Source organism: Heliconius melpomene, chromosome 10, assembly GCF_056956725.1.
Source record: "Heliconius melpomene rosina isolate 202511_hmr_F chromosome 10, ASM5695672v1, whole genome shotgun sequence".
Lineage (NCBI taxonomy): Eukaryota > Metazoa > Arthropoda > Insecta > Lepidoptera > Nymphalidae > Heliconius > Heliconius melpomene.
The window spans coordinates 8,760,401-8,772,568 of NC_140398.1; the positions used below are offsets into that span (position 1 = coordinate 8,760,401).

Genomic DNA, 12,168 nt, shown 5'->3' on the forward strand with positions numbered 1-12,168 from the left:
GAATAATAATAATATAGGAAAATTTTAAGCACTATATACCAGGACTATGCTATCAACGCGACGCAAGAGTACAAACTGTGTTCTAGTAGTGATCTATACAAAAGACATCAACGAGCTTGGTTTTCATTGAAAAAATATTCTACATATCAAATGAAATTTTTATATCCTTTATTATGCAGAATCCGTATATTTTTTAAATAATTTCAATGACTGCCCTTGCCACTTCGTGCATTTCATATTGCAACACTCTACTTTTTAAGCACTACTTGTAATTAACAATATATCTTAAATAAACGTTATACGCTATCTCTGGAAAAATAAATCCTTTTTAAATTTCATGTTATTTAATTAATTACCTATTATTTTCAACTTTACATAATAACCAAATGACAATTAAAACTATTTATTATTTATAAATATAACGTGTAGTACATACTGCACGATAGATTGTAGAGCATAAAACTGCAACAATATTATAAAAATGTGAATATTTCAGAAATATTACTCAAAATATAATATACATATTTATATCTTTTTTCTTCAGCTTCACACTGTATTCCACATGTACCGAGGTAGGCAGAGGGAGCCTAGTTTAAAACATTCCACTCTCCACTGTTCGCCAAATTCTGGAGACATTGCGTGCTGAGTGACAAAACTCTATATACAATATTTCATTTATATTTTCATTTCAAGAGTAAAAATCGAACCCAACACCTGTTGAGTTTCCAGTCGCACTCTTATGTCCCTGGGCCGAGACAGGCCTCAAAACATATTATCTACATGTTTTATAACTTTTGAAACAAGAACCAAAGTCCAAACCACATAACTGCAATACCTAGTTTACGACGTTTTCTTCCGTGTTTCTACACAATGCATGCACAATACACATTGCACATGCAAGTCTTAGATGTAGCGCACTTGACGCTTGACCCGCCCTCGTCACCCGCGCTTTGCGACAGTGTTCTACTATTCCTTTGCACGTATTATATTATTTTAAATATCATCATTTACTTTCTAAATACATTCAATACTCTATCTTATTGAAATATATTGATTTGTTGAAATATGTATTGAAAGTACGAGGAATAAAAGCTACCTATTGCAAAGAAACAAGAAAATCTAAAGATTAATTAATCACTTTCTCTACAATAAGGCATAAATATATTTTATGATGATTAGAGCTGAGGATACAATAACAATATAATATTACAGAACCACGATAATTATAATAACTATGGAGTGCTGCTATAAATGTTGTTTAGAATTGCACTTCTAAATCTTATTGTTTTAATTCCATAGAATAAAGTTTTAAATTTATATTTCCATTTCTTCCCTCTGGTGCCGAAGAAAAGCGTGGCGTTTATTTCTGCCACACAGTACACAACTTGGCAGAAAGTCTCCAGAATTTGGCAGAAAGTGGGGAACGGAGTGTCTTGACACTAGAGTCCCTCTGCCAACCCTGCTGAATGTGGGATACAGAGTGAAATTAATATTTAGAATAAAGTAAACGGTATGGACGTGGGTTCCATTCCAACTACGAGAAATGAATTATTTTCATTTCCGTGCTCTGGTAATAAGATAACACGGCAATATATGGAGAAACCTCTTCCTTCGGCTAAGTTACCTTAAATAGAATAAAGAAAGTATGCAAAATATATTTAAAAATACAATTTCATTAGAACCTCCAATCAAATGCACTTTCTCATAATCCTAAAACGTGTCTCTTGGTACAAGACAGCACCGTTAACCCTAACTAGTTCAGCTTGAATACGCATTTGAAATCTTTTTGCATTTTCTCTGACAGAACTTTGATTTCCCACTAACAAGTCTATGCTGTTATTCGAAATCTAACTGCATATTCTGATTAACTTATAGTTACTGCACCTTGTGAGTAACCAAGATATTATAAAGTTAAAAATGTGCTATTAATTTTCAGAGCTCTCACAGAAAATGCCGTGTATCGAAGGCATATTTTTTAAGTTATTATACGACTGTAGTTTTTATTTGCAAAATTAAAAAGTACTTAAATCACTTAAACCAAATAGACATGCAAGAAAACCCCCGTCTGTCGTGACGAGCTAGCAAGTAACCTATTTACGTAACAAAAACACTAAGTAGGTGTGACAACGTGTGCCCGCGCGCCGCGGACACGCTGACGCAGGCACGCCGCGGGACGGGGCAGCTACCGCAACCAGTTTGTTTTAAATTCGCGATAAAAAATATCTGCACCGTCGTGTCATTAGCCGCAGTCACCCGCCCCGCCTGCATTTATTAATCTTATTCGGAGAAATCGGCGCATCAGACCTCACCCCGCCACCCCTGCTGCTCACTACACCGCCCGGCTATTTAACCAGTGCGGCAATTTAAATAATTTCGTGATATCGATAAAGAGATGGTGCGATAAGGGAATTCTGATAAATGATTAATTGTATGTAGATGAGTTCCGCTAAATGCTAAGTACGAGAGATGGTTCTGTGTACTAGTGATTACAGTGTGCTTAGTTGATTTATGCGTTGATTATTACTGGTAGTTTTCGTCGTTTTACAAATTTTATGTTTGGATAATTTTATTTTTTAACAAAAGAACGTCTTCTTAAATTTCAACCGACCGAATCGATCCCATAATCAGATCCTAACCAAATTTTATAAACTACGCTTGAAGCGTAGGATACACTTCAATAAAAAAGAAACATCGAAAATCATCATCGTTGAATATACGAGGTGTGTTCAAAAAGTAAGGTGACTTTTCAAATTTGGCGGGCAACGTACTTTCGATTATCGATTTTTTTATTTTGTTATGTTGGTACACTCTTCCCGAACATCTGTACCAAGTTTCAAGTGTATAGCATTTTTTGTTTGGTTGGGAGAGGCGTAAAGGTTATAAGTGTTTTGCGTGCTCGGCGATTTCTTGCTATCGTAAAATATGGATCAAAGGATTTGCATCAAATTTTGTGTAAAAAATAAAATAAAGTGCTCCGAAACACTTAAAATGTTGACAGTGGCATACGGTGAAACTGTTCTGAGTAAAAAAAATGTTTACAAGTGGTACAAACTCTTCCAAGATGGCCGGGAAGATGCCAATGACGAGCCTCGCTCTGGACGCCCAAGCACGTCAACAACTGATGAAAACGTTCAAGCAGTGAAGAAAATTGTTCTGGAAAATCGTCGAATCACTATCAGAGAAGTTGCTGAGGATGTTGGTATATCGCTTGGCTCGTGCCATGAAATTTTTTCTAACGTTTTGGGCATGAGACGTGTGTCAGCGAAGTTTGTTCCGAAATTGCTAAATTTTGACCAAAAGAACCGTCGCATGAGCATCGCTCAAGAACTGTTGAATGACGTCAACGACGACCCAGATTTACTCAAAAGGGTCATAACTTTTTCTTGTGACTTTTTCTTGTTCCCAAAACTAAAGAGACCTATGAAAGGACGGAGATTTGCAACGATTGAAGAGATAAAGACTGCATCGCTGGAAGAGCTCAAGGCTATACCGAAAAGTGCTTATGAGAAGTGCTTTGACGATTGGAAAAACCGTTGGCATAAGTGTATTGTATCTGAGGGGGATTACTTTGAAGGGGACCACATAAATATTGATAAATAAATAAATATTTTTTCTTAAAAATACAAAGTCACCTTACTTTTTGAACACACCTCGTATACTTAAGATAGAAATCCCTCAGAGGATCCAAAACAAATTCCTCTGTATGGCATCCGGATGCCCATGGTACGTACGCAACGTGGATCTGCACAAAGATTTTGATATAGAATTGTTAAAGGAATTCTGCAAATGCCTAGCCAAGCGCTGCTACAAGCGTCCAGATTCCTACTTCAACCCACTCATTGCCGAAGCGTGTATTGGGTGATACATATCACTAATTGCAATTACGTCGAATCTCTTTCCTAATAATTTAGAAACATATAGACGATATGTGTTTTTATTTAGTTTTTTTAAAAAAACGTTAACCGTTTCATATTTCTAACAATATTATATTTTTATTATTTGATTCATAATTCATCGATAAGCGAAATCAGACATCTCTAAACCACGTCCAGTCACTGTGCGACATTACCTTGAATATGTTACCCACATACGCAACACGCAATATAAGTTCAAATAAAAACCCGCAAAATTCATCGAATTACAGTGAAGTTGACTTTGGAAAAAATTTAATCTTGGCCCAAAAATAAAGCTTGCTGTATAGGTTTATTTGAAAAGTGGCCGACAGTGTACTCTTTTTACTGACTTACATATAACATTGTTTATAAATAGAAAATATGCGAGTTCTTTACAATTTAGTTCCGTAAGCTTCTAGTTTCAATGATAATGTGAACTTATCTAAGTTTCCCACACTAGTGAAAGCTTCTATAGGTATATTTTATGTACTTGCACTGATCTTCTTTATAATTATTAGTTACATTTAATTTATATTTTATTCTCTTACTATTTATTTTGTGTGCATCTGTTTCGCCAGTTGCCTCTGCCAACACACTGCCAATACACGTACAACAGGGTTGACAGAGGGAACCTAGTGTTATAGTATCAATTATTGATAACAATTTTTCAATTTCACGTTTATTCTATTGGTATCAATTTCTATAAATTTATTCTATAATAAACGAGAAGTTGGCAAATTGTTATCTCATTTTTAACCATACTTTCCCTAATTGTTTTCTCCAGTAAGTTTGACAAAAGAAAAGATAAAAGTGTTTTATTATCACGCTATGAAGCCATAAACACAAGAATTGAAGTAATCTATCGTTAAACAGTTAATTGCCACTAATAAATATTTTATCTTTGTTATGCCTGACTAGACGTAAAGAATGCAAACTCCCAATCACTACCATCTTGTTGTTGTAATGTTTTTATTTAAATAGGTATAAAATTTCATTTTTTCGTAATTTTTTCTGTTATTTGTAGTGCAAATTCGCACTTTGCCCGACAATATCATATCGGATCCACGGAAAGTATCTTATATCCAAAATGGATGCCTAAATGCTCGTATACTTATTTTGTCCGAGAGTATATCAAGACAAATGGTCTTGACAGATAAATATACATCTACATCAGAATTATTCACATTAGAAATTGTACCTATACAATATCTAAATTTAATACATTTCCGGTAACATATACAATGACAATGACAGGGTCTCAACCTCTTCTACTGCGCCATAATGACATATTAATACAAGTAGTGCGACTAAAATAAAAATAGAATACCTCTAGTATCTATCATCTGACACCAACCGTAATTTAATTTGCAAGCTATTACCTTTATCTCAAAATCCAAGTAACATTTCTAAAGTCATTCTGAATATTCATTTGATATACAAGTATTTGTATTTTCCAGGTTTAAATCGCGCCGTGGCCGTGGTTTCAATTCTAGCGCGTAATTTATACGAGCCAAAGATAGATGTGGCGAGTCATTGTGCATTGCATAACTCATGGACACTTGCCCCTAATGCAGGAAATCCTAATGGTTATTTATTAGAACCAGATTTTGAGATAAAATAACATTATATCTAGCTAAGTTTCTATGTAACAGTAAAGTTCTATTACTTCCCTTAACTATATGCTTAATATTATTGTTTATTTTACTATATGACCAAGAATTATTTAGTAAATAGACTAGTAAGTATTACGACGGAACATAAAATTAGAATTTTGTCTTGTACAAATATTTTTTAAAAGGTAAGTAGTACTTAGTTGGGTGGAAAGTGGGGAACAGTGTTTTAACACTAGGCCGCCACATAGGGGCGCAGGGGCCACATACACCGTATAACTGAAAAAAAGTTGTAAGTGAGTAGTAAATAAAAATCTATTAAATTTACAAGACTGTTGGATTTTTTTATTTAACCAAAGTGATATTTCGAACTTCACACTGGGTACTTGTAAAGACACGTCGACGTGACATCCACAAAAAAAAAATTAAAAAAAATCCGTATATTTAAAGTTGTTTCTATCAGTTCCATTGAATCTATTAAAAGTTTCGTAGTTAATAAGCATCTCATTAACTCTTCGTATAATGCTCGTAGAAGTTACACTGTTCAACACAAAGAAGTTGAATTCCGCCATTTACCTTTGCCTTGCTATGTGCGGAATACAGCGTGAAGCTTAAAGAAATAAAATGTATAGAAAATAAAGATTTAATATTTAAAAATACATTTTAATTTATAAGTTTAAAAATAGCACCTTAACGCTCCTAAGTTTCACAGCGTCGCTCATGACGTAAAGTCTGGTTAATCTATCAATACCATTGTTACAAAACAAAATATCAATTTGTTTGTTTACCAAGGCGTGACGTCAATCGCTCTGATTGGCGTCCAACAGATCATGGAGACTTGTCGTATTTTCTATTTTTATATTCCTAAATAATTATTAGACCACACAGTTATTAAGCCAATTATAAGACAAGCGTGGATCCGTGGATCTCATTACACCTGTATACATAATAATAACCTAAAAAAAGCGAGGGTTTTACAAATGCAAACAAAATAATCACTTCACATATAAAGAAAAGACATTTGTCATAAAAAAAAGATTATATACCCAAAACAATTTCCGCCTTCCATGTTTAATATGTAACAATGCCATTAGTGTGGGCTCTGAAAGTAAATATTTGGACATGGTCAAATCAAATATGATATTTTATAGGTTATATGATTTGTAATAAAATAAAATACAATAGCAGGCCTTTTTGCTATTTAAAGAATTAAAATAAATATAGCGTTGAGATCCGCCACTCAACACACAGTGCCTCCAGAATTCGGCGGAAAGTGGGTAGTGGAGTGTCTTAACACTAGGCTCCCTCTGCCCACCGTGCTACATGTGAGATACAGTATAAAGCTGTACCTAACAATGATATAAGACAGAGGGAATCCAGTGTTGAGACACTCCATTCTCTTTACTACTTTCCATCAGAAAATCAATATCTGAAATCTATTATTGCTGGCTTGTATCAAAGTAATAGAACCTACCACGAAGATTACCACTGATACCATTTAAAATACAGTGCAGAGGCATGTTAGGCCTCTTATTACACATCTAACTCATTTTCAAATTTTGCATGATTGACAGTGTAACAACGATGGTGAATTCCATGAATTTTCAAAGCAGGTGCAGAGTAAATAACATTCCTGGAAGAGATTTATGCAGTCCCCCTGTGATGTGACTCTTTCAAATACATTTAGAGATGTCACACCCTTGTGCCACTGCGCCCAGACCAGCCTCGATCCAACATTTATTTAAAAGTACTATCTGCATAGTTTAAGTACTTATAAAAAAAAAAGTATTTGTTGATTATCTGCATAACTGTATGTGTCACACCTAATATATAATTCAATTAATTCTATAAATTGAAATCAAATCAAACAAACAAAAAATTATCTGCACTCTGCTCTTTAATGCTATATTTTTTAATAGTAAGATAACAAAAGAGGTACACATTTCTCTATATACAAATTTGTACAACTAGACTTCATTATTTTCATCTAAATAAAGGCAAAATGTACTATAGTGAAATATTTAAGTTTTATTTACAATCTACCTATTATATTTTATCAAGTCTTGAATTGTGCAAGAAATCTTAATGTTTCAATATATAAGTTTAGCCACTCTTTCATACTTTATTTTAGATAAAATGCAAGTAATTGACACGTGAGTATTCACATTATGATATATTTAAAAGACTTACAGAATAAAAAATATTTACAAGTAACCAAATATCTTAGATTTTATTTTTTTAGATATATCACATGAAATAGACAGCATGCTCATATCCACAAACAGATAGTATGTTGTTAATAATGTCAGAAAACCACGCAATTTCACAACAAAGTTTTTAGGTTATGTTCACTTTGCAGGAGCAGGCGCTGTCGGTGCGCTAGCTACTCGTTGTTGAGCCGCCGACAGTGTTGGAGTATCAGTCGCTAAAGACCTCAGTTGCTTTTCAGCTACCGCATTCACCATCTTTGTGACATTTGCCTTCATCTTATTACGTTCAATTGCTTGTGCTTTACTGCGCACTGGGGCATTGCTTCTTTTAGTCACAGCTTTCCCTTTGTTCTTGTTCTTTTTGACTTTAGCACCTGAAGGTAGTTTGCTCTTCACTTTCAGTTTACCTTGAGCCATTTTAATTTTATTAAAAGCTTTTAATTTTAATAAAAAATACAATACAATAGAGCACTCTGCTGTAACGTGAAAATGACTTTGACATTACAGCGAACGTAAGATTTGGGAGACGTGACGTTGACAGTACTAACTGTTTTATTGCCATAAAGAAATATCATAACAGAAGAACTAAACTCAGCTATAAAAACAATATTATATCGTTTTACATATAGGGCAACGTACTGTATTCATGAAATAGTACTGTTTAATTTTTAAAGTATAAATGTTTAACATATTTCTTAATGAAACATTGAAATACTAGATCTTGACAATGTGATTTCTATTGTATTTGTATAGTTTTCATTCATATCAAGAAGTCAGAACTTAAAATATTTACATATAAACATATGTAACATCCGATCGTTATTGTAAATCAATTAAGATAAGGCTAATTAAACTCGATAAATGTATGTTCAAATCTCATTCGGTGATAAATTAATATTTTTAATGGATGTAGTTTTTCCCTCGAATGGGCTATATAAGTTATAAAGTGTGATGATTGGCTTCGAACACAATATTTTAATTAAATAACAGGAAAAAAAATTCTCAGTATGACTGACTTTCTTTACCTGCCTCGTAAAATGTGAGAATAGCGCAGACTCATTTAACAAATATTGTCAAGTCAAATATATTTTTATCAGCCTAGTTAAAATGCAATATGTTATGCTTAATTTTTTTCACATATGTATATATAACTTTGTTGTTGATACGTTTCAAAAAATTATATTCTTTAAAAGCAAATTAATAGCTAATAATATTCTTTTAAATCTTCTTTTAATATCGATAATTGAAAAACATAAGTACTTTATTTATTTGTTGATTGAGACAGGGAATAAAAATATTTGTAGTTTCTGTATAATTTATATATTTTGTAATATAATTATATAGTCTGTGAGATTCTTTTAAACATTTCATAACTTTTTGTAAAGTGAATTATATTGTTGCACAATAATTAAATTGAATTGTATAATTGAAGAAATATAATTATGTAAGAGGATATTAAATGAAGAGCGTTACATTTTACTTATTAATTTTATTCATAAATCGACTGTTGTAGTATATGAATTCGAGTTTCAAGTTAAGAAATATACATAATATATTATATCTAAATATATTTTATGTACAGATAAATAGAAAAGTAGTCGAATATAATCAGCTATCGAAAGATTCGAGCGGCGAGAGTGCAGGCGACCGGCAAGAAGCGGTGCGGACGAGGACGCAGCTCGCCATAAAACGTTTAGAAAAATAGATAAATCGCTCAAAAACGTCAGAATCAGTCGAAAGGATAGTATAGTAGAGAGCGGGCTTGTAGAAGGCGGTCAGCGAGTCACGCTGCCGGGCCCACTTCACGCGTACTCCGTGTCCGTGGACAGCGACCGCTCAGCAGGAGAGCGCCTGCCGCTGGTCTCTGCCGCCGCCGGCTCGCCAGCCTGCGCCTGAGCGTACGCCAGGCTCTTCTGATAACTGAATAGCTGCCGCTCCAGGGAGTAGTTCTCCGCTTGCAGTGCAGCTATCTCACGTCTGCGAAATAAAACGATACAAATTATTAAAGAATAATTAATTTAATATAATAAAAATGCACTAACTCAACAATTTATACCTCATCTGATGAGCATGTAATCGACAGAGATCGTCATAAACATGGTAGGTTGCTTGAAATAGAAGATATGTGTCAGTCCACTCGAGACGGACACGAAGTTCTCCGCCTGCATGCAAGAAAGGACATCCTGTCCGTGAAACATCTTCCACTCTTAAAGCAGTTTCCATCATAAGTCCCTCGTCCGCACTTTCTTGAGCATAGTAATGTTCAAAGGGAGCACCAGGCAGCTCGTCAGCTTCAGCTTCCCCTGGCGCAGGAGATGCGCGCACAAGCCACGCTGACCAACTTACATAGCGAAGGTGATTACGTGGGACATGGTGCACGTCTCTATACAACATATGCAGTCGCACCGTCTCTGAGTGCGTATCACATCGGAGACCCCAAGCTTGCTTATCGCGATCGTAGCAAGTGGCCGCACGTCCAGCGACAGGTACTGCTAGCTCAGCTAGGGCTCTGGCTGACACTAGTTCTACTGTCAATCGAATACCTTTTTGAAGAAGACGAGAAGGCGGACGTGGTGTCCAGGGTGGAGTTCGACCCTCCGCATCGCAAAGATATTCAAGAGGCCCTGAGTGTATTCGTCTATCGCCTTCACCAAGAGATAGTGCATAGCGTACTCGGCAGAGCTGCCCTTCTCCCGACAACCTGACTAAACGCAGTGTAAGAGGCTCTTTTCCAACGCCACCAGTTGCTGATACGGACCAATCAAATCCGGCAAAAGCTATCGGGGGAGTATCTAAGCGAGGGGCACGCAGTTCGCAGAAGTATAGTGTTCGGACACGCGACATACTCAATTCCAATTGAAATTCTCCCCTCGCGTCTGCAAACTTGGAGTTGAGTTCCGTAAGGGAAACGCAACGACCACGCCCCTGTGCCGCGCATCCTGCGAAGAATCTGACTTGTTTACCAGAGAAACCTTCATTGGCTGTGAAGTGATCACGACTAAGCAAGGTAAAAGTGAAGTCTACGTAGACTCGCATGCCTTCGCAAACGCCCCGCCATACCAGATATACACCTGTAAATAAAATATAAATATATATTTCCTGAAGCCAATACTTATGTTCTAAGTTTTTCAAAAACTAAGATATTTTACACACCCAACGCGGCCTCGGTACGACTGAAGGCGACTGCCCATCTTTGGTGCGCACAACAGAAGTCCTTCGAGGTGACGTCGCGGTCGGGCTCTCGGGTGGCGGAACGTGTGACCACGAAGGTGAAGACGTGCGTATCCGCGCGGTCTTTGAGCCGCGTGGCGCGGTACAGCAACGCCATGCACTCGCGAGCCGCACGCCCGCCCCGCCTGCGCCTGCGTCTAAATAACAGCAATCCGCAACTATGAAACATTGCGTTAGGTTATACGTTATTTTCTATAATGCTCAAGAATTTTAAAAACATAAAATCATAAAGTTTTGTATCGTAAATCTAATCTAACTCTAACTACAAAATTTATCTAATAGTCTAATAAGCAAGGAAAAGTGTATAAAACAATAATCTATAATAATAAATTTGATGAAAGAAGAATGACCAAAGAAAAAATAAATTTGATTTCCCATTTATACTACTCAATACTTTTTCTAATAAGTATAATAAGATTTTCATTTTAATATAATCGATACATGTATGTATTATGCATGCCACGAGAAGCCTAACTGTTACATTAGAATAACAAATTACTCTGCAAATTATATAGGAAGTTTTTTTATATTCGAGAAGATCCCATAAGATGGGAAGATACATTGGATAAGGGAAGCCATAAATTTTCAGGAAAATCAATTATCTTTCAGAAGCTTTTTATAGAGATGTTTTACGAGACGTTATATTTCTTTTCGGAACTTGTTTATGTGTTACCTTAAGCTATTTTATAACCCATATTCTTTTACACTTTTTGTTATGTTATGTTATGGGTGTAATTATTTCAGTGAATTGCATCAAATTAGGTTGTGTTGTGATCTAATGGATTTTTTATTATTTATTTACGTCTTTATTATAGTAACTGTCTTTGAACGACCATTGTTCTGTTATTCTTTGTCAAGTTCATTTAAACCATAAAAAGAGTACCTACTACCTATGTAATCTAACTAGGAGTTCATATTAAAACCTTTTAAACAAAATATCCAACGTATATTTAATTTACTAATAAATTATTGTCATTTTAACGCCGTGGCAAGCGCGAATCTTCTGCGAATCTCGGGAAATAAAAATAAAGAGTTTCGACATTAGCTACAACTGTAATGTGTCACTAAGTCATTTACTCTAGATGTAGACACATAAAAATAATAAATGTAAAAAGAGATAATTGCCATCAAAATTATTAGGTCAAATATAAATTCTGTAAGTTATGGAGCCATGAATTTCAAATTAGATTTTGCATTGCGAATAAAATATTGAGGATTAGTGGC

General features: G+C 35.1%; 2 protein-coding genes across 3 annotated transcripts in view; both read right to left on the reverse strand.

Annotated features, from left to right (window-relative positions):
* Window positions 1-7,382: 7,382 nt before the first annotated feature.
* Window positions 7,383-8,196, reverse strand: LOC146535451 (uncharacterized). The gene has a single exon (XM_085191861.1). The coding sequence runs from the start codon at window positions 8,128-8,130 to the stop codon at window positions 7,852-7,854; it is 279 nt and encodes a 92-aa protein (XP_085047987.1). The 5' UTR covers window positions 8,131-8,196; the 3' UTR covers window positions 7,383-7,851.
* An 821-nt stretch (window positions 8,197-9,017) lies between these two features.
* The window catches only part of LOC146535452 (uncharacterized), a 33,812-nt gene continuing 30,661 nt past the window's right edge, over window positions 9,018-12,168 (reverse strand). For both annotated transcript variants that reach the window (XM_085191763.1, XM_085191764.1), the window contains 3 exons: window positions 10,867-11,081; window positions 9,770-10,784; window positions 9,018-9,690 (listed from right to left, as the gene is read on the reverse strand). In XM_085191763.1, coding sequence (XP_085047889.1) covers window positions 9,516-9,690; window positions 9,770-10,784; window positions 10,867-11,041 — 1,365 coding nt within the window. In that variant the 5' untranslated portion in view covers window positions 11,042-11,081 and the 3' untranslated portion in view covers window positions 9,018-9,515. The remainder of the gene's footprint in view (window positions 9,691-9,769; window positions 10,785-10,866; window positions 11,082-12,168) is intronic.

What these genes read in the sequence shown, in the direction of transcription:
- LOC146535451 (XM_085191861.1), bottom strand. Translation starts at nt 8,130, where the DNA reads ATGGCTCAAGGTAAACTGAAAGTGAAGAGCAAACTACCTTCAGGTGCT.